This window comes from Pholcus phalangioides, unplaced genomic scaffold (genome assembly GCF_987345545.1).
Source record: "Pholcus phalangioides strain wild (caught in Gottingen) unplaced genomic scaffold, Ppha-v1.0 ptg000009l_1, whole genome shotgun sequence".
NCBI classification, from domain to species: Eukaryota; Metazoa; Arthropoda; class Arachnida; order Araneae; family Pholcidae; genus Pholcus; species Pholcus phalangioides.
In genome coordinates, this window is record NW_028301602.1 from 26,317,290 (window position 1) to 26,340,462 (window position 23,173).

General features: G+C 35.2%; 1 protein-coding gene across 2 annotated transcripts in view; it reads right to left on the reverse strand.

Moving 5' to 3' along the window:
* Positions 1–450: 450 nt before the first annotated feature.
* Gyf (GIGYF family protein Gyf) overlaps positions 451–23,173 on the reverse strand; it is a 65,940-nt gene continuing 43,217 nt past the window's right edge. For both annotated transcript variants that reach the window (XM_089235878.1, XM_089235879.1), the window contains 4 exons: positions 21,996–22,095; positions 19,865–19,911; positions 12,769–12,882; positions 451–776 (listed from right to left, as the gene is read on the reverse strand). In XM_089235878.1, the coding sequence (XP_089092004.1) occupies positions 564–776; positions 12,769–12,882; positions 19,865–19,911; positions 21,996–22,095 (474 nt within the window). In that variant the 3' untranslated portion in view covers positions 451–563. The remainder of the gene's footprint in view (positions 777–12,768; positions 12,883–19,864; positions 19,912–21,995; positions 22,096–23,173) is intronic.

Here is a 23,173-nt window from a genome sequence, read left to right on the forward strand (position 1 = left end):
TCTCGATAAGGAAAACAAGAAATTTATATAGAAATTCAATAAATAGCTTTTAATATATATATAATATTCGATTGATCTTGCAGTTTATTTACAACCATTTGGAGCAAAAATTACAAACGAGTTTTCTTTTTTTTTTTTTCCAATGATGGAACTCGATACAAATTTATTTTTTAATTGAAAAATTATCTCTTATTTTTTCTGTCAATTAAGGCTCATTTTTTCCCCGCTTTCTATTCTCTTGTCATTTTATACAAGCTCCCGGCCATGTATATATGTCTATAACACGTGGAACGTAATAACAAACACATTCAAAGAACTCGTACCAAAATTTCATGTGTGGTATCAAGAATCAATGATTATTTTCTGTAACAAAATTCAAATTTATCACAATTTGTTTTCTTTCAAACCAAAAGGCATCTCTTCTCAGCTTGAGGTCTCTACCAACAGTAATGATACTGCCATTTGTTTTTTTTTTATTATAATTACAAATATGTACATCGTTTGTGAGAAATGAGCGAGCTCTTCAGAAATAATTTTTTTTGTTTTCATTTAAATGTAAGATATCACATTCCTTCAACATGGTCGATCTCACCAACATTGATGCGATCTGGATTAGGTTGCACGGTGAAGCCCAGCATTGAACTGTCCAGCTTTTGCATTCTGTTTTTCTTTTTCTTTGCTTTGCCTTTGGTGTTGGCTGCGTCATCAGCTATAGACGGTACAACCGTCTTATTTACCGAGGGCGTTAGAGCTGGTGCTGGACCCCACATGTTCTCCTGTTGGTAAAAAGAAAAAAAACAATTTTTACAAAAAGGCATAATAAAATAAATTCATATAAAATATGCTCATCAACAGGCCTCTAAATGATCTTGTCGGAATTGTCGTTTATTGATAAGACAATATATATGACAGAAAAAATGCAAAATTGAAGTCGTCATTAAATAATTAAGACAATGGTTCTTAAAGTATGTGGTGCAGCTTCTAAAGGCACCATCAACCTTTGTCAGAAGCACTACAATGAGTTAATGTGGCCCATTCAGTTCTTTCAAGTGATTCTTTTCTATGCTACTTCGGGGAGCCGTAGATAAACTATGATAAAGCTGAAGGCACCTGGGCCGTGCCTGGGTGAGCCCATGTCAGAAGATGGCACGTCTTGTGAAAACTGATAAATAGGCTCAACCCAGAAAAAAAATAGACAGTTTTTGTGAAGAATAATATTTCCAGCTGAAAAGCTCAGGATTCATTTATTTTTTAAAGCACGACCAATTTACTATGGAGTAGGTCCATAAAAACTCCTCGCCTGGGGGAATATTCCTTTAAAATTTTATCGCTAATCTTTTCAATAAAGAATTTCAGATGATTTTCAAATGATATCAGTAAATGGTCATGATAATTATTCTTCTTGTAAAACAAGTTTGTTAAAGTGAAATTCAAGATTCAGGAATGAAAAAATTAGATCGATTTCTCAAATCAGTGATGGGAAAATGTTTTTATGAGTGAAACAAATTGCGGGCCTTAGTGACGGAACACAACTAGATGAAAAGGGTGCATGGAAAATAATATTAATTATTATTATTGTGAATGCCTGTGAAGAAATGGGAAATTCAAAAATTATACCCCTTTAAAATGATCAAACCTGGAATCAAAAAATTGTCTAATTTAAAAAATATCCACATTTTTTTTTAACACAACACAAATAAGAAACTCTTATAAGAAATACTCTGGTTTTTAATCAACTTTATTCTTTGAAACACGAGTTTTACTCCAAAATCACACACACTGGATCATATATATATATCTTCCCCCTCTTTTTTTACATACAGTATATTTTCTCCTGCGGAAGGTAAGAGGAGATGACGACGTTGGAGGGGAACAGAATAGGTTTATATATATGTGCGTGTCACACTTTAAGCATACTAAAGCTGTTTTTTCCATATTTTTTTCTATGTGCATGAAAGTTTTTAAATCAATTTCTATTTGAATTGTGAAAACTATATTTTGCATGTGCACAAAAAACTAACGCCCCTTTCCCCAGATAAATTTTTGTAAGACACTGAAATTGAAAAAAAAAAAAATTCTACACTATTAATTTAAAATCTGCATCTTGCCAGACAATGTCTAAGTGGACAGCAGCTTGCCAGTCACTGTCTTAAATCATGTGAATAGATTATGCAATGTCAGGTCGTGTTTAATGATTTATGAATTTTTCTCTGTATTTTTTGATTTCCCTCTCATAGGTGGAGATAGACCTGATGGGATGGGAACGATTTGGCACACATCCTGGGGCCAGGCCCCTAGTACAAAGAAAATTACAATGAAAAAAATAATTCTAAATATATATTAATTATTTGGAAGAGTAGATCAACTTTGCCTAAGAATATCAAGAAGTCACCAATGAATAAGGCAAATACACGAAAATTACAAAAACTCCTGATTTCGACACAATAGGAGTCGTCTTCAGAGGAAAAAATATTTAACCACTATAATCAAGCTGACAGAGTATCCCACTTCGGTTGAATATCAAATTCACTTCAAACATTCTGACCACGATATTTGAAGTGAACATATTTTTTTCCGCTGAGCAACCGAGAGTTAAAATTTGGTATTCAACCCAAGTGAGATCCTCGGCCAGCGCAATTGGTGGTTAAATCTTTTTTCCTTTGAAGACGAGACAACACCCATTGTGTCAAAATGCATTAGGAGTTATTGTAATTTCAGGGTTCATACAAAATTTTCAAAATGAAAAGTAAGGAGTTTTTAAGGACTTTTTAAGGAGTTTCAAGCAGTTTTTAAGGAGTCATGGCAAACTTCATAACTTACAAGTTTTACAGCAAAAAAAAGGGGCGGGGCACATATGCAAATTTATTTTGAATTTGCAAACAAACTTTCCCTCTTCTCAAAAATATAGATGTAGAAGTGGTTCAAAAATTACAAGTTTTGATTTGTTACCCGACATCATAAGAATTCATAAAATAATCAATCCACGTACATGCTTTCTGTCATCACCAAAGTGTTCTAAAACCTTCAAGTGTTAGTCAAAAATATAACTCATAATAGCATCACATAAATTATAAAAATTCTAAAAGTGATATTCATTCCCCCTCCAATTATTCAAAATAAAAACCACAGCCAACAAGGATTTTTCTTACAAAATTATTTATATTTGCAGCAACTCTTCAGGGCTCATATAAAATTTTCAAAATGAAAAGTAAGGAGTTTTTAAGGTGTCATGGGGCCACGCCCTCTCCAAAAAAAAAATTGCACCACTAGACAATAAAAGAAGCCCACAGAAAAACAAAAGAAGCCCACATGTGAATTGATTTTCATTTAATTTCTTTTTCAATGTTTCCAAGACTTCAACTTTCAGAATAAAGGGTATGATGGGTAGCAATTTCAGCTGAAAAGAAAGAGATATGCCGTGACTGTACGCACGAGTAACAAGCGACAAGAGAACACAAATTTGAACAGTAACAGAGCATGATGATCAAGATTAGGTATTGAGAAGTGTAGTAAGAAAGAAGAGAGAGAGTTGCGGTAGTATATAGTATTAAAATGATTTAAAGAAATCGGAAGTGATGTATTGAGTTTGCAATAAATTTTGTTTTTATCTTGCTTGAGCTGTGGCCACTTCTGCCAGAGAGAGATACAAATACAACGCCACAACAGGCAAAATGTCCAACGAGGTGGCTAAGAAAAAGATGCCCATAAAAATATGGATGTCATATTTCAAAAATACAGCAACCCAATTAAAAATGCAATGATCTGCGGCATAATCACGGATCACTTATATGACGCGCGGCACAGCTCCAGAGCATTTGGATCCGCTAAGTATTTGAAGATCACTAGAGTGGCTCTGTAGGGGACTCAATAGGGAGAATGTTAGTTCAGGTGCCCACAAACTAGTGAAAAGTTTTACTCGTTTTTCGCGCACCGAGTAAGGCGCCATTAAGAATATTTCATATTTTTTATAAAGGGTGGTTGATGACGTAAGAATCATCCAACACCACCCCCCTCCACGTCATCAAGTCAGCAAATCGAAAATCCCCCATCCATGCTGACGTAATACTTGAATGACCCCTAACATAAAGATACCCGAAAGTTATTTTCAGAAGGTTAAGGTTAAAAAAAGTGGGTTCAGCTATAGCGGCTGATCGGCTCGTCCTCCCCCCTCCCCTCCTGTAAAACCAGAGGCTGTCACTTTTAAAAGCCGGGTTTTACTAGCAGGTTTTCTATGCCACGCGCAACGTGAATCACCCAGCGCTACACGCCGTCTATTCATCAATATGAAAAGCAGTACGACTGTTTTCCTATAGAGCGCAATACGGCTCACGACAGCGCTTTACATCGGGCGTGATTGGCAGACTGCTTCTAGTGAGTTAAGCGTCGTGTGCCGCGCGTTTCAGCGACCTTCCCTTCATTTTCGTGTTGTGTCTCTTCCCTTTAAACCGGAGCATGCAGCCGATAGAGTAGATGACGCCAGGGTCATATACTATATAGCCATCCTGAGACGATGTGCCACGCTTGGAAAACGCAAATGCGTAACGCCATTATGTAACTCATTTCTGCCGACACGAAATGATCCAGTTAGGTTCACGCGGCGCAAAAAGCCTACTCCTAGGAAAACCTGGCTTCAGGGATGAACGCTCGTTACGAGATCCCAGGAGAGATAAACCCATTCTCTCTCATGGAATCTTGTGTGTGGATAGAGCCTGTACCTCTTCTTCTTTTTTTTTTGCCTTTTTATTTACGGCAACCAATCTGCGAAACAGATTCGCTTTCCCCACTGGACTTCAGTTTTTAGCATTTTAAGGCGCGGCGGCGAAAAGATACGCTTGTCGTCGTCCCTTACTCGAAATTTTTTTTCCTTTCTTTTTCAGTAGCGAGTTGTAATGTGAATAAAACACGTCAAAAAAACTGCGGAAAGCAGTGACATTTTGCGGTTTCTCGGAATTTTCGTAGTGAGATATTGGCTGTAAGCAAATAGGAAGGAGGGATAAAATAGGAACAGTAGGAGAGAATTGTGGTAAAAAAGAAGACGATTGCGGCGAAAGTAGGAAAATAGTAGGATAAATAGGAAAGCTGCGAGGTCTGCACTCAGTATACTGCGTAATATAGGAGGTTCGAGACATCGTTTCGCCACATAAGTAAAAACTTTCTCACCACTGGGCATGGGGGAATTTTCGGCTACTGGTTCAGCGGAGTGATGTCGTTCTACGGACCATCGATTTCCAACGCTGATCAGTTTGCGACATAGGCAGAAAAACACGTCAAAACTAGCGATTCGGTAAAAAATCGCATTTTTAGAAGCAAAAGCGTATAATCGTATTAATTTACTAAATACGACAAAATCGTAACGGTTGGCAGGTATGCACAACCATTGGATGTTCCAATCCCATCCCCTGCTTTCACATTTCCTATTACAGAGGAAGAGCGCGTTTTTTTTTTTTTATCTTTTCTTCCTCTTTATATTAGGGGGAAGCTTCCTCTTATTTTTTTAGGCAATGCTATTCATCACCGTGGGGAACGCCTATTCTAAAAAAGATCATCCCTTCAGAGAGAAAAAAAAAAAAAGACTTTTTCAGGCGTGGCTGCAAAAAGTAAGGAGTTATAAGGGCCCTTCCAGAGGGAAATGAAAAGTAAGGAGTTTTTAAGGAGTTTGTAAGGATGTGCGAACCCTGAATTTTTTCTTGTGTATTTTCCTTATTTGTAGGTGACTTTTTAATATTAATTATTGTAGAGATGTAAAATTTTACGCATGATATATATACTGTATGTTAAATTGCTTGGATGAGAGTCAAAGCATATGACTGGCTTTATTAATTTTTATTTATGTTGGGAAAAATAAAAAATTTCTTATCAGATATTTTCATTTAGTAATCTCTACAGAACAGAGATTGCTAAACCTTTTTATATTCATGTGCCCTTCAAAATAAAAGAGCAGAGTTTTCAAATTCGCCTCCACTGTGGAAGTATTGTGAAGACAAATTCAAGTGCATGGCATTTCTGTCCTCAGGGTTTCTTGTTACATACCTGAAGGATCTCAATACACTCCACAGTGCAGCGGCATACCAGCTGAGAATCACTGCTATAAAGAGTAGCCATGACCAAGCCTTTCAGTGGTTTTTTTATTCCATTCACATTTTATAAAGTTTTTTGTTTTTCCTTATGCCACTTGTAGTTAGTGACTTAATGTTGGTTTATTAAAAATAATCAGTAGCTAAATATAACCACGCTATAAATTGTTACAATTATTTTTGCCTGAAGGTTCAATTCTTAATCCACTAATATGTCTCCAAAATATGATAATCTCAGTGGGAAAGGGAAGGGGTTCAACTCACTTCTCCCCTTTTCGTGTGCATCAATGCATCTATATCCATTTCATATTGATTAGGGGGAAAAAAACGTGAGCAGGCAAAAAACTATGATCACGAAAAAAAATAAAAAATAATCTAATTTTAAAGTTTAAAAAATCGAAATGACTCCTCAAATTTAAAAAAAAAAAAAATCTTTGATCTTCTGTGTTTTGAGCACTTGTGTGACCACCTCATGCATGAAAAATATCCATCACCATGCAAAATCTGTTCCATGGTGGAGGAGCACAGAACAAAAATTCTTTCTCCTGTCTGGGGGGCTTCATTGCACAATTTTTTCCATCCGGATCGTCTGGCCACCCCAGCTCATACTTCATCGCTAAAAACATGCGAAAAAATTCCCTTTCTGGAAAGAAATGCTTGTGTGGCATCATCCTAAAGCCGGGGGGGGGGGGGGGGGTTGCGGAGCTTCTTTTCTGTCTTTTTAAAAAAGGCTTTAAAAATTCTCCAAATTCCTTCATTAAGATGTTATCAAAGTTCCATAATTTTTCAACGGCTAGTTAATGCTGTAGACAGCTCAGAGCATGTGAACTTAAATAATAGCCACCCTGTGCTTTTGCAAAATATTTTACAGACAGCAAATATTTACAAAATACCATAGCTGCCAACTTTTGAAAATGAAAATTAGATTTCCGAGGGGACCCGTATTTTATACTAAAACCACTCCCTAATAAATACAAAAGGGATTTTCCAAATGAAATAGGGATTTTTCACATATAAAAGTTGAAATGTAGGGAATAAAATCCTTACTCAAAAATTGAAGTAAAATAAAATAGAGATTTTACACACATGGAAGTTAAACACTTGAAAATAAAATCCCTATGCAAAAACAAATGAAATTGGAGGCCAAAACTTCAATGGTGATCTAAAAAAAGGTGTTGTGTTCAATCAGAAACTATGTGAACAAACATTCTATGCGAATGACCGAATGACCCAAAGTCATCGGAAGATGAATGGAAAAAAAGCATCAATTTTTGAAAAACATGTGACTTTTTTGTGATATTTGCTTGATGTTTTTTTTCATTTCACATGGGTGATGATGTCAGTCTTTCCATTATGACCGATGTTTATATCCTTAACACAACTTGTACAAAAAGAAAAAGTCTGCCTTTTTTAGGAACATTTGATGAAAGGAAATTCATTGAAATAAGTATATTTAAAATTAATTAAATATTTTTTTGCTAATCAGTATTCATGTTATCGCAAGTACGTAACTTTAACAAAAGAGGAAGTTTTGACCATATGCGTATCACTATAGTTGTGGACACCATATGTAGTTGCCGGAGGTGATAATGACATTTAAATTGAAGTAGCTATTTATCCATAGTTAAATTTTATTTAACTCCACTAAGACTGTTCAATTCTAGATACGGTTAAATATACGGTTTATTAATTAGAAGAAACACACGGCACGTTAACACATATATACGAAATAATAATACACGGACACACAGTCAAAAGACATCTCTACTCTGCAAGAAACCAAAGCCTTCTCTGCCAAAAAGCGGAAGAGAGGCTAAGAAAAGGCGCGCGCACATAACGAGGTGTTGGCAGATTTATGCTATCCGAAACCAACACCTACACACTCTTGCCGACAGCATCGCCACAGTACTCCCCCACGAGTCCGAAGGACGTTAAGCTTGATAAGGTGTTACAAAACGGACTTTCCGTCCGGACCTCGTGACGAAGCCCTGTGGCGAGGCTGGGGCATTACATATAGATGATTTGCGAACATTAGATTCTTTGCATTCGAGAGAATTAAACAAAAATGCAGGTTTTAAACGATCAATAGAAATACACTTAGATTCATTATTGATACGCAAAGTAAAAAATTTATCAGTCCTATTCAAAACTTCATAAGGTCCTTGGTAAGGCTGCTGTAGCGAACGCCTTACAGTGTCAACCCTCACAAAAACGTGTGTGGATCTGGCCAAGTCCTTGTGCACAAAAATGTTTTTTGAGGAATGATTGGACAAAGGTGAAGGACGAAGCTTTGACATAGTCATACGCAAGTTCGTGACATAATCAGATTTTGAGGTGTGCTTACCGGAATCTTTGAAGAAGTCTCCTGGTAACCTCAGAGATGTTCCGTAGACCATGTCCGCCGGCGTAGCACCAAAATCAGGTTTGAAACTTGAGCGTATCCCGAGTAGAATGGTAGGAAGAAGGTCAACCCATCTTTCAGTGGCGTGACACATGATGGCAGCTTTCAAGTCCCTGTGGAATCTCTCGATGGCTCCATTGCTTTGTGGGTGGTAAGCGGCAGTACGCACCCTGTCCACACCCAGCAACTTCGCAAGAGATCGGAAGAGTTCAGATTCAAACTGAGAACCCCTGTCCGTAGTAATGCGTTCTGGAACGCCAAAACGGGAGATCCAATTCGACAGGAAAGCGAATGCCACAGTTTCAGCAGTCTGATCGGGTACAGGAATAGCTTCCGGCCATCTGGTGAATCGGTCACTGCAAGTCACAACGTAGCGATTTCCTTTACTTGGTGGAAGTGGACCCACGATGTCAATATGGACATGCGAGAACCTTGCGGAAGGTAATCCGAATGCACCAATAGGAGAATGTGTGTGACGACCAACTTTGGATCGCTGGCAATGGATGCAAGTTTTGCACCACTCTTTGCAGTCCCTTTCTAAAAATTTCCAGATGAATCGTCTGCGAACCATTTCAGTAGTAGCTTTGGCACCAGGGTGGGAGAGGTTGTGCACTGCATCAAAAATAGCGCGGCGAAACGTTGACGGTACGTAAGGTCTAATTGAACCAGTGGAAACATCACACTGTAGAGTGACTTCAGGAGAACCGAAAGTCATTGGTTTTAACTCGAGACCTGAGTCCATTTCACGAAGTAATCGCAATTCTTCCTCATCCTGAGCGCGAGCCATCTCGGCGAAATCGATACTAGGAGGTATTTCAATTTCCGATATTCTTGAAAATGCATCGGCTACTGCATTTCGATCGCCTGAAATGTGCTTGATACGGGTTGAAAATTGACTAATGAATTCTAGATGACGAATCTGCCTAGGTGAACATTTTTCACTTTTTTGGGAAAATGCATAGACCAATGGTTTGTGGTCTGTGAGAATTTCGAAGTCAGATCCCTCCAGCATATGTCGAAAATATTTAATTGCTGAATATATCGCTAGCAATTCTCGATCGTACGCACTGTATCTGCGTTCAGCTGAAGTTAGCTTACACGAGAAGAATCCTAATGGCTGAGTTTGATCATTAACTGCTTGATTCAAAACTCCGCCAATCGCGAAATCAGACGCGTCGACAGCTAGAAGGAGATGCGCACTTGAAATAGGATGAGCCAATAGAGCAGCATTGGAAATCATTTCCTTGCATGACTCGAATGCAGATTTTGCTTCCTCAGACCAGACGATTTTTGTTTTATCCCGTTTTTGTTTGCCTTTAACTAGATCATGTAAACATGCTTGCGTAGAGGCAGCGTTTTTCATGAAACGATGATAAAAATTTATTAGTGCCAGAAAACGTCGCAGCTCATCGATTGTGTTGGGCAATGGATAGTCCAAAAGTGCGGTAACACGATCCGGCAACGGGGAAATGCCCTTTTCTGACACAAGATGACCTAAAAACTGAATTTCTTTGAGTCCAAATTGGCATTTGTCAGGATTGAGAACTAAACCGTATTCGCTTAGTCTCTTGAACAACACATCGAGATCTTGTTCATGCGACTTCTCATCAGCTGACGCAACAAGAATGTCGTCTAAGTAAACATAGCAGAAGTCGAGATCCGAGAGGATGCTGTCAACGAATCGTTGAAATGTTTGTGCGGCGTTCCTGAGCCCAAAGGTCATGAAAACATACTCAAAGAGACCGTGCGGTGTAATCACAGCCGTCTTGGGAATATCACTTTCTTTCACAGGAATCTGGTGGTATGCCTTTACAAGATCGAGTTTAGAAAATATTCTTTTTCCAGCCAGACCGAAAGAAAAGTCTTGAATATTGGGAATAGGATAACGATCAGGAGTAGTTACGGCATTCAACCGACGAAAATCGCCACATATGCGCCAACCACCTGTCTTTTTTGGGACTAGGTGGATAGGACTAGCCCAAGGGCTTTTGCTAGGACGAATGATGCCTTGCTTCAAAAGCAAGTTAAATTCTTTCTTGACGGCAAAAAGTTTTTCAGGAGAAAGACGTCTAGCCTTTGCGAAGACGGGAGGCCCTGATGTTTCGATGAAGTGGATAATGGCATGTGGTTTGGGTTGAGAATTTAAGACCGAACCAGTGAGATTTGGGAACTTGGTCAAAATTTTATGGTATGTAGTGGCACCAGAAACTGTAGTTAGACCGAGAGAAGGACCAGTGGTAACGACACCAAGAGAGTATAGAGTTGTCAAATTATCAACCAACCGGCGATTCTTGACATCAACAAGTAAACCGAATCTCTCCAAGAAATCGGCACCCAAAATAGGACTTGTGACGTCGGCCACTAAGAAATTGAATGAGAATATTCTCCTCAGTCCGAGATCAAGTTCAAAATGCTTAGTTCCATATGTGTGAATTTTAGTGCCATTAGCCGCATATAACGAAAGGTCGTCAGGCTTGGAAACTTTGGCAAGTGATTTAGGAAAACAGCTCACAGCTGCACCACTGTCAACAAGAAAACGAATTTTCGATTTTCTATCACAAATGAATAAGCGACTTTGAAAGTGGCAATCTCCGGCCGCCGCTGTAACAGGATTGCCTACTAGTTTTCCGAGTGTTGGCAAGGTGAAATGCAACGATGTGCTTTTTCACCATATCGAGCATGATACCAGCACAATTTGCGTCGATCGGAGCGATCTGAAGATTTTTTCCGCTCACGAGTTTTCGAATTGTTTCGCGACCGACCTCTGTATTGGTTTCGAGAACGAGAGAGCTCTTCGACTCGTGTAGCGAGCGATGCAATTTCTTTTTTAAGCTCATGCAACTCTGAAGAAGGCAGAGGAGGTTGAGACACCTGAGAAACGACAGCGTTGAAACTCGAAGCTTCTAATATGCGATCAGCTATCTGAGCTAAAGAGTCAAGAGGATCCCGACAAATCGACAAAATTTGTTGAACACTGACGGGTAATCTTTGCTGCCATAATGTGCTCAAAACATCATCACTGATTGTGTTATTCGACAAGTTTCGCATCTCACAAAGTAGCTGGGACGGTTTTTTGTCGCCTAGCTCGCACTCATGAAAAAGAGATTTCAAGCGAGCAGTTTCAGATTGAGCAAATCGGGAAAGAATACGTTTCTTTAGAGTCTCATATAAATCGTGTGAGGGAGGATTACGTACTAAATCACTCACGTAAGACAAGATTTTTGTGTCGAGAACGGAAATCACCGAATGAAACTTCGTCTTATCCGCGGTAATGCCTGCCGTGATAAACTGGGATTCCACTTGAAGGAACCATAAATCAACGTCGGCTTCCCAAAATGGAGGCGCACGGAATGAAACACGTGAGACTTCGGTTCCCGAAAGGGAAAGTTCAGTCTGACTAGCAGTTGCTTGCGGATTTGCCATAGCGAAAGAATGAAGACGGCAATAGTCCTACGAAAGAGAGAAATATTCACTCACCACGAAACTGAAATTAAAATCCACATTGCAGAGAGGTATTCATGATTCGTTGTAACGAATCCGATAGTCCTGAGTCACCAGTTTGTGGACACCATATGTAGTTGCCGGAGGTGATAATGACATTTAAATTGAAGTAGCTATTTATCCATAGTTAAATTTTATTTAACTCCACTAAGACTGTTCAATTCTAGATACGGTTAAATATACGGTTTATTAATTAGAAGAAACACACGGCACGTTAACACATATATACGAAATAATAATACACGGACACACAGTCAAAAGACATCTCTACTCTGCAAGAAACCAAAGCCTTCTCTGCCAAAAAGCGGAAGAGAGGCTAAGAAAAGGCGCGCGCACATAACGAGGTGTTGGCAGATTTATGCTATCCGAAACCAACACCTACACACTCTTGCCGACAGCATCGCCACATAGTCTTCAATTATTATCCAGGACTATTGGCTGCTATACTATTTCCCTGCACGATAAGACAACTTTTCTTGTTACGATCAGAGGGTTTATAAAATCCCTTAAAAAAGGAATTTCGCACTATTCCCCTATTCACAACGTCAGACGTCATTTTGAAAGGGGGAAAATCAAAGCAAAAGACATTTTGCCCTACAAGAAATTCCTTAGGTATTGTTTTCAGAAGCAGGGATTCTTTTTAAATGAAGTAGGGAATGTTTAGGGATAATTAGGGTTTTTTTGTGACTTTCGTAAAAATTCTGGAGATTTAAGAACTTTTCGGGAGGTCGAGAAAAGAAGCTAAAATTCGTGAGACTTGGCAGCTATGAAATACCAAAACTTGTAAATTACCTCCATATTCTGTTTTGACTGATTGCGGTATTTGCTCCGTTTTTCTAGGAACTGTTTGCTGAATTCCTGAGCTTCTTTGGTCTCACCCAAATAAGAACGAACATAGTCGTGCACCTTAAAGGATAAAACAAAATATGAGCAAAATCAAATTTTTAAGCAAACCTTCCACAAGGGAAAAAAAAATATAAGGAGAGGATATGTCAGACTGTCATACCCATAAATGTTGAAGTGAATAATACATTGAAAGGAATGGAAAAAATGTTGAAATATAAAGTCAAACATTCAACAAAGGTAGCAAATGGTTTGACTTCTGACAGCACATAAATTAATTTCATTTGCTTCGTCCGATAATGAGTGTTATTAAAAAAATAGCACATTAATTATCAAAATGTTGATAATAAATTCAATAAAAATTCTCTCTTTTACACACAGATGGGGGCAAAAACAATTTCTTAAAAGAGGGGTGACAGTAAGAAAAAGCTGTTATTTAAGTTAAATAATAATTGCAGTTTTTGTTTTATGTAAAAGAGGAGCACATCTGAGGTTTCACGGTAACAATAATTTTATAAATTTAAAAAAAAATACTTCACGTCTGATATTAAAAGCTCTAATTTACAAACTGACATGTTTTTATAAATTTTAGTCTGATCCCTAGCAATACAACATTTATCCAAATGTTTTTCAAATTTACAAGATGATTTTGTTTAAAGTCTGTATGAGGTCCTAAAAACAGCCATTGACTGCATTTTAAAATGTATTGAATTATCATTTAATACCCCGGAGGTAGTAAACTGTAACACAATTGACATGTTTAAAAAGAAATACGATAAACATGTTGGGGTAAATCGAGAAGCTATCCATTCTTAGAATAAGACAACCATAAGTATTCTTTATGGGCGTTGTATAATATTTTATCATGTGCATATATTGTTTATAATTTGTGTTAATTGCATTTTTAATTGGGTTGCTGTATTTTTGAAATATATGACAACCATATTTTTATGGGCATCTTTTTATCAGCCACCTCGTTGGGCATTTTGTCTGTTGTGACGTTGTATTTGTATTTTCATTTTGATAACCAATAAGATATTTTGTGAAAGTCAATGTGGGGACACACTAAAAGAATATTGCATTGCTGTAAAATAAACTATTAAACCATCTTCAAGATGATGAGAAAATCTATTTTTACCAACACCATATATCAGGTTAGGTTCTAAAGTAGGGGCGTCAAACTTGCAACCCCCACTCCCCCGAAGGAACTATTGGTGGGACTGTGACATCCCAATCAAATAAAAAAAATTCATTTAAAAAATATATTTTTTGTATAAAAGTATAAAGCATTTACGTCCAAAAATTATAAATTCAAATGATTCAGGAGTGTAGAGCCACTACATATTCACAAAAAATTTCAAACTTTTTAGCAATGGTTCCTTGGTTAAGAAATAGATGATAAATGCTGCAGGAAATGTCTGTCTCAAATATGTGGGAGCATTTCATATTTTTTATACTGAGACAGGTTGTAATCAACATAATAAAAGTAATAGGGGATAATGTGCACTGTGCATTTGAAGTAATACCCTCAAATGTACAGTGCTTTTCAACCGCCCTGAAAGAAATTTTGGGTGTTCAAGTCGTAGCTCAAATGACTGTTTCTTTGAGCGTGCAATGACAATATGAATATCACTAAAGAATTTTTAGAAATATTTTCTATTCACGAAACCACAAAAGGGTATGATATTTCCAATGCTGTGGCAAAATGTATCAAATTATGTGCAAAGTGCACTGATGAAAAATATCAATTTCCCATGAACAAACCAGTAGCAGTGAGAAAGAGTGGTATGCCACCAATGTCTGTTAAAAATATAAATTTTGCTTCAAGACTTACTGCAAAATTGAAAAAAAAATTCACTCAGAAAATTCCTGAACTGCAATTTTACCATTGTATCATTTACAGCTGGTCCTCTGCTGCAAAGAGTCAGAAATTAGCAGCAGAGAACTAATGCTCTCGTTCTACAAGCACATTGAACTTCACCTGATCCAGAAGCGTCAAGCAGTGGTTATGCTTGCAATTTCTTAGACAAATTTGGCTGGTCCTGCCTCATTAAAGAGTTGGTTGAAATATATTGGTTGTCTTGGTTATAAACAGGGTTGGTAAAAAAACCGGTTTTTTTGAAAAAAACCAAAAAACCGGGTTTTTTTGGTTTAAACCAGGTTTTTTTGGTTTAAACCGGTTTTTTTGTTTTAAATAGTATTAACATTAAAAACAATAAAATATCTGAAAAATCATTCAAACTTCCAATAATTAACTAAAATAAAATGTTTATTAATGTAATTAACACTATTCCCATGCTAATTAATCAATATTTCTTACATTTTAACAAAAACCAACTTTTGTAATTTAATTATTTTTTGCTTAACTCAATGGATTACTGAGTGTTTGAAAATTCTTTTAATGTTATTATTAATCATATAATATATAAAGGTTTTTCTCCAGTTACTTTCAGTACAATTAATTAGGAAGCTATTTTGCAAAAAGTAATAAAAATTAGGTGAATATAATGTATTTAATGAAGCATAAATAATGCAGATTAATTAGCAATGGTTTACGATATACGGGGTGATTATAACTAAGGTTCTGATTTCAAAACACTGTAAAAAAAGAACGATTGTCAGAATGACTTGAAAATTGACATGAATATTCCTGAAAAAAATTCAATTTTATTTGATAAAGGGGAAAAAATACTTAAAAATGTAAAATTAATGATATCATGCAACATGTGGGAAATTTGCCCGCAGAATGGAAACGATAGACAGTCATGGCAGAATGATACCTTAATTATAACATTTCACAATTTCATAATTCATGGAAACATCACAAAAAACGAAGTAATTGAACAAATAACTACAACTTACTTAAGAAATGTTAAATATGTTGTCCACCGCGTGTTCTGGCTATGAGGTTGAAAGCACAAAAATTCTTGTTCAACAACAGAATCAAAGTATGCCCCATGGTCATAATGTGGATGTGCTTGCAATTCAGCTTTATTAAACCACTTAATCTGACCACTGTTTATAACATTTTGAGGTATCCCCACAGCCAGAAGTTGCAAGGGTTAAGGTGCATCCTGTCAAAATGGGTCTTCAGCAGCTGGTATTGCAATGTGCATCTTGATAGAAGTTCTATCCACACACTGATGCTGTGGAAGTGCCGAAATGATGTGGTTGCACAAAATAGATTATACTGCTGGCCAAGTACAGCATCGTCTACTTGCACATTTTACACTTTTTGCTTTTGCGAAAGAAACTTCCATTGCTTCAGGAGTATCCATGCAAATTTTCAAGTCATTCTGATCAGTACTTATTGTATAGTTTTGGAATCAAAACTTTAATTATAATCACCCTGTATATAGCTGATTATTTTTCGGAAATCTGTTACTACTATACAGTAGAACCTTGATTAATTGGGCTTAACAGTGTGTGTGTGAAAGTATAAAAAAAACAACTATTGAGAGAGAATATTAAGACTGGGAGATATACAGTAGGAGATGTGCTACTTCTTATGGGAAAGAAAATGAAAATGTATGTGAGGTAATGTTAGAACTAGTACACTAGTCTGTCCTTTAAGGACAGCTAGTGTCTTTATTGGATTATAGGACCACCTACCCTAGCATGATGGTGTCACTACTGTAGCTGCTTCTTTGTGAAGGGGAAAAAAAACCCTGTGAGATAATACACCACTACATTTAGATGTGTGATGCAATCCTTATTCATGAATTTGCTAAAGATAGAGCATCAGAATGTAGCCAAAGGTTAGAAAATGTTGTAAGAATGAGAAATTTAGGCTTTCATATATAAATAAATTTCATATATTAAATGACTAAGATACTTCATATGAAAAAAATATATATATTCTGGCCACTTTTATGAGACTTTTTGAAAAAAACCACTTATAAAATCTTATGTCATTTAAAGATATACCATCAGAATGTACCCCAAGGATATAAAATGTGGTAAAAATGAAACATTTTGGCTAATAATGAACCAATATGATATTTTCAAGGAAAAAAATTTATATTTGGGCAACTTTTATTTGATTTTTTGAAAAAAACCGAAGTGGCTTTTTTAAAAAAACCACTTGGTTAAAACCAAGGTTTAAACCAACGTGGTTTAAACCAAACAACCCTGGTTATAAAGTTTTAAAAAAATTTTGTTTTTACTTTTAAATAAGGTAGAACTATTCCTAGAAATTTTTTAAAACATGAAGGTGTTTTGTTTCATTATAAGACACTAGTGCAATATCTAGCATTCTTAATATTGATATTACAGGACATTTGAATGACTTTTACCCAATTTCAAGGAAAAGATCAGCTAACATATACTTTTCTGGCAAGGGATTTGTTAAGTTGAAGTGGGAATTGGATTTGCTAAGAAGAAATTCAGAAAATAATATTCTCAATTATTTCGTTATTTATAAACAGTTGATCAATAAAAATCTTGGTTGGTAGGCAAGTAGAATTAATTTTATGGCTTACTTATAATTCTTGCACTTCCCCTTTGATTCCTATTAAAAAAAATTTCTAATGCTTTTCATTTTTAATTACAAATAAAAATTTCAATTAGTAATGGACAAGTTTTATTAATTTTTAGTAATTGGCGGCCCACTTAAGAGGTAATTTTGAAGCAAATGGCTAAGGGGCCCAATTGAATTTAACACCACTGTTCTAAAGTATAGACTATCCCTCTAACAACACCCAAAGTATAACAGGGTTCTTCGTACTGAACTGAGAGTGCAAAAAAAATTAGCAAATACAATACAGTAGAGTCTTTGTATAACAAACTTCTATAAAGCAAAATATTCACTGTAAACATAAACATTCCTGCAAGTTTACACTTTACCGGGTTCGTAAATATCATATTTTTGAAAATATCAAAATTTCCAATTTGTGATATATATCGAATAATTTCAATAAAATGGTCAACTTACTCTTTATTATGAATGTTTTAAACATGATATAAATTAAAATGTAGAACATTTCACTTGACATGAACACTTCATTTGCTGTTTATTTTAAAACAATATTTTAAATCTCATCTCTTACTCTTGCATCTGACATTTTCATGCATAACCAATATTTTCATATGTATATCTGATATTTTCAAATATATATTATGAGAATGGTTTGATATTTTCTTTTGAGAATGGTTTGATATTTTCTTTTGAGAATGGTTTGATATTTTCTTTTGAGAATGGTTTGATATTTTCTTTTGAGAATGGTTTGATATTTTCTTTTGAGAATGGTTTGATATTTTCTTTTGAGAATGGTTTGATATTTTCTTTTGAGAATGGTTTGATATTTTCTTTTGAGAATGGTTTGATATTTTCTTTTGAGAATGGTTTGATATTTTCTTTTGAGAATGGTTTGATATTTTCTTTTGAGAATGGTTTGATATTTTCTTTTGAGAATGGTTTGATATTTTCAGTTGACAAAGATTTGATATTTTCAGTCATATTTTCATTTTCATGGGTTTGATATTTTCAGTCTCATATTTTCATTTGCATGGGTTTGATATTTTTATTTGAGAAAAGTGTTTGATATTTTTATTTGAGAAAAGTGTTTGATATTTTTATTTGAGAAAAGTGTTTGATATTTTTATTTGAGAAAAGTGTTTGATATTTTTATTTGAGAAAAGTGTTTGATATTTTTATTTGAGAAAAGTGTTTGATATTTTTATTTGAGAAAAGTGTTTGATATTTTTATTTGAGAAAAGTGTTCGATATTTTCATTTGAGAAAAGTGTTCGATATTTTTATTTGAGAAAAGTGTTTGATATTTTTATTTGAGAATGATTTGATATTTGAACTGAAAATATCAAATCAAAAAATATCAAAATATTAAACCCTCTCAGATGAAAATATCAAACCCTCTCAGATGAAAATATCAAACCCTCTCAGATGAAAATATCAAACCCTCTCAGATGAAAATATCAAACCCTTCTCAAATGAAAATGCGAGACTGAAAATATCTGTGCATTCACAATTGAAAACATCAATGCGTTCACAACTGAAAATATTAAACCATTTTAGATTGAATACATCTATTTTTGAACAAACCTATTTATTTACTGGTTAACCAATTCCTGACAAAAATTCAAAAAATTCATGCGTATATTCATTCGGCCGAATTAATAAAAGGAAGGAAAAGAAGGGTATTTTCTCTGCCATAATTCCTTTGTTCCTAGTATTTCATCTTGCATAGTGGAAAATTTTATACAGCTATCGGCCTACGCTATTATACAGGGTATGGCAGCACGTACAGTCAGTGATACTGTAGCTTGCGAAACTCCAAGTTCCTTGCCAATTCCGTTTTGATAACCAGGATCAGAGAAATACCGCAAACATATTATCATTTTTTGCGATGATGAAAGCTCATCGCCTCTCCATTTGACTTTTTCATCCATAAAGTAAATTTGTAAGCCATTCCAAATTTTTTTCTTCAAAACGAAATAACCTTTTAAAATCAAAGGTATGTGGGTTTGGATGAAACTTGTAATTTTTCACTTTTCGCACATTCACTAACACAGCTATAGTGGAATGAAAATGCAGAACAACCCTTTTCTTCAAGGATGAATCTGCTACTGACCAGCCTCATCATTTCTGAACGATTTTGCTCTTGCATTGCAAGTAAAAGGTGCTTTTTATTAATAACCACTTACTTCAGTCTCAAATAAAAGGTCAACTGAAGGAGGATTTACTTTTACTTAAAAGAGTAAAAGGTTTTGCTTTTTTTTATTAATCTGAAAGGAAGGATTTATTTCATTTTTAAAAAAGTAAAAAGTTTTCCTTCTTTTTATTAATTCGGCCCATTGATATTTAAATAATGAAAATATCAGAACTATACACATTGATACATACATACTGATCAAAAATATCAGATATCGTGATATTTTAAAAATAAATATCGGATATATATAATGATATATATCAATCGACGAACCCTGACTCTTTATAACAAATATTTTGATTTAACAAAGTGACTTCATTATATGAAGACTCAACTGTATTTTCTTCAAGTTCACTAATTCACACCAAATGTTACCTCATATGGAGATTCCACATCTTTTAAAAACGCAACAAATGTTGGTACTGAAAAAAAGAAAGAAAAATTGTGGTTAAAAATATATTTATTTTCTGAATGTAGAAATTTATGTACAAGGCACATTAAAAAAATTATGAAATGAACGTAACTTATGGTCCAATGCGAATTTTGTACACAGGGAATCGGTATAGATGTAAGAGTATTCATAAAGTGGAATTTTTTTTTATATGTATGATAACTGAATTGAAGTCTTGGGTCGCACAAAATTATAAGAAATTATGTCAGTGTTTCTGCTAGCTCTGAAAAGTGCCATAAAAGACAATGAGTAGCACCACCAAACAAAAATGCTTGCCGCCATGAACTTTTGCTGGTACCTAAATGTGCTTTCCAATTTGTCAAACCCTGGTCACTAACACCCAAAAATAATTTTAAATTAACAAATAGTGTAATGTATTTTTTTCAATATTTTAATTTTCTATAGAAATAATAATTTTTTTTTCAATTTTTGAACTTCTTGGAGAGGAGGCATGCCCCCTCCCTGTCCTCCTCAGATTTCACATTTCGCAAAAACCTGGGTTTGGAACCCATGTTTGTGCAGTGGTCATCGGCTAAATATTATTTTCTCAGGTTTTTCATACTTTCTATCCCCTACCTTTAAAAACAAGCTCTGTTGCCATGACTATCACAGAGAACTACAACACAAATATGTATACATTAAGTTTTGGATCCATGCATTAGCAACTTGGAAGCTGGATGGCACCACCTACCTACTGAACACATAGCATTCCAAATGCTGAATGCAGACAAGTACACTGCTAAGTTTCACCAACACAATAATACTGACATAGCTCTTATATTCAGGTGTGAAACTATGTGTTAGTTAAAGGGTGGTAGATCACTACCACCCTTATAATGATCTACCCCACTAATTTATAGACTGATTTATTAGTAAATAGTCAAGTTCTGTTTTAACGAATACCATTATAGTGAAAATCTTGTTTTAACAAACACTTTTCTAATCCCGAGAAGTTTACATAGGAACAATGCAAAACCTGTAATTCCTTTATAACAAAATTTCATTATAATAATAATAATAATAATAATAATGTGATCCACACGTATTCCCAAGGGATCAGCATGATCCGTCCAGGGAATTTGTTAGTGTTAGTAAATATCCATGCCCGAACCGGGATGTGATTTTTCTGTCTCTAGGAATACCCTGATCTCTCTATCTCACACACACACGAAGTACACACCTCATGTAAATTGTCCTATGATTTTGATTTTTTTGATTATGAATTTTTATTAACCATCTTACAAGAGTTCAATGTCAATACTACCTCCAGCACAAACATCATTGAGTCTGTTTGAAATGCATCTGGCTCCATATAGTATGCCATTGTTGTGATTAAATTTTTAAGGTTGTGGTCAGTTAAAACAAGAAAGAGAAAGGTACAACAATCCATTCTTTTAATGTATCTCCACAAGAATAAATCACATTTGATGTCTGAAAATCTTAGGACCAAAATATAGAGAATCCTTTTTGGAGTGATTTAATTACCAACTAGATGTTGCTCATGCTGTAGATAGTGGCTATATTGAATACTTGTGCAATGGACAATAAAGGCCAACCCAGGAAAATCACAGGAGTCAATTTATTTTAAGTAATGTAATGTTTTTTCCCTCCAGAAAATGGCTAGATGAAATTTGGTCGACCGTTAATTCTTTTGAATAACCCTGAATTAATAGTCATTTCTGTGATACATGAAAACATAACTAATGTGAGAAAACTCACATATTTCATCTATTGAAAAAAAAAATATATATATATATACATACAATTTATGTTGAAAGACAAAGACAGCATAGATGAATCAAATTTATGGACATATAATATGGATCACTAAATGAAGATGATATAAATACTGTATCATCAATATGCCATTAACCTTCCATTAGGTAAGCTCTGTCATTCATACAAATCAAAACATTTTTCATGCACCTGAAGGTGTGCATTAAGCAAAAAAATTAGGCTTAAGTGTATCAGAAAAAATCTATTTTTTTTCACTGTGAATTTAAAATTAAATATAATCATGACTGATGGAAAAAGAAAAAAAAAAACTAAACATACCATCTACCAATGAAGGCAAAGATTTGAGAGCTTCAGTACACCAGCCAGTAAACTCATCGGTGGGCTTTCTATGTGTTTCGAATATTTTCAAAACAGCATCCTATATCCAAATGAAAATTTTATTCATATAAACAAGATAAATTTTTATGACAATTTTTTACATGCTAGATAATGAACATTTTGATAATCTCAGCAATGATGAATCATATATAGTGGAGTTTTTTGATACTTAAGTCATTATTAATACTTATAAAACTAAATGAATTATACAAAAATATTTTAAAAATTCTCAATGTGACTAAAGAAATGTTTACTTTTTCTGTGCTGTAAATGAAAACCAGCACTAATGATAGGTGAGTGCAACATGATTATCTGAAAAGGTAATCAGTCTTTCCCTTCTCTTTCTATATCCACATTCCCTCATATATATATATCCTTCTTTTCCCCAAAGCAGAATGTTTTGTACTGTTCTGCAACAAGGCCTCAGCTGATTGAAAATGTTCTGCGGTAAAAATTTCCATAGTAAATTTTCTATATACCCAGAGAAGAGTCCTTTCCTTAAAAATCCTTTAGACTTTTCTACAACAGCACTGATTGTTCTGTACAGTTTTCGGCATATTCTGCTTGAGGGCTCCCTCTTTCTATCTTAATATCTAATGTACAGTAAAACCTCCTCTAATGGTCACCTCTGAACGGTAATCTCTGAACAACTGCCACATTTTTTGGAACCGAATGGGTCCCATAGACTTAACATTACAAGAAACTTCCGAACAATGATTTTTAAACAACGGCCACTTTCGAAAAAATATGCATATCGGATGAGAAAAAATAATTTTTAAGCTGCTTTTTTGAGGGAGTTTTCCCACTCCTCGAATTTTATGGGGGGGGAAAGATTATGTATTCTTTCTTTCCCCGAGTACAAATGCTAGATGGGTATATTAAAGGTACTAAAGAGGAAAAAAACTTGAAGAGATCATATGAGGGACAACAGAAGACCTGTTGTCAGCACTCAAATCACTAGAGGGATAAGCAAGTTATTGGATTACTAGAAACCCTTTGTTTATTCGGAACTCCCTACTCCAAGGGATGGCACCGTCTAAAAAAATGGTGCTCGCAAATAGCAATAGAAATGTCCAGGGATGTGTCAATCCCTTTTTTAACAAGCATGTATGTCAGCG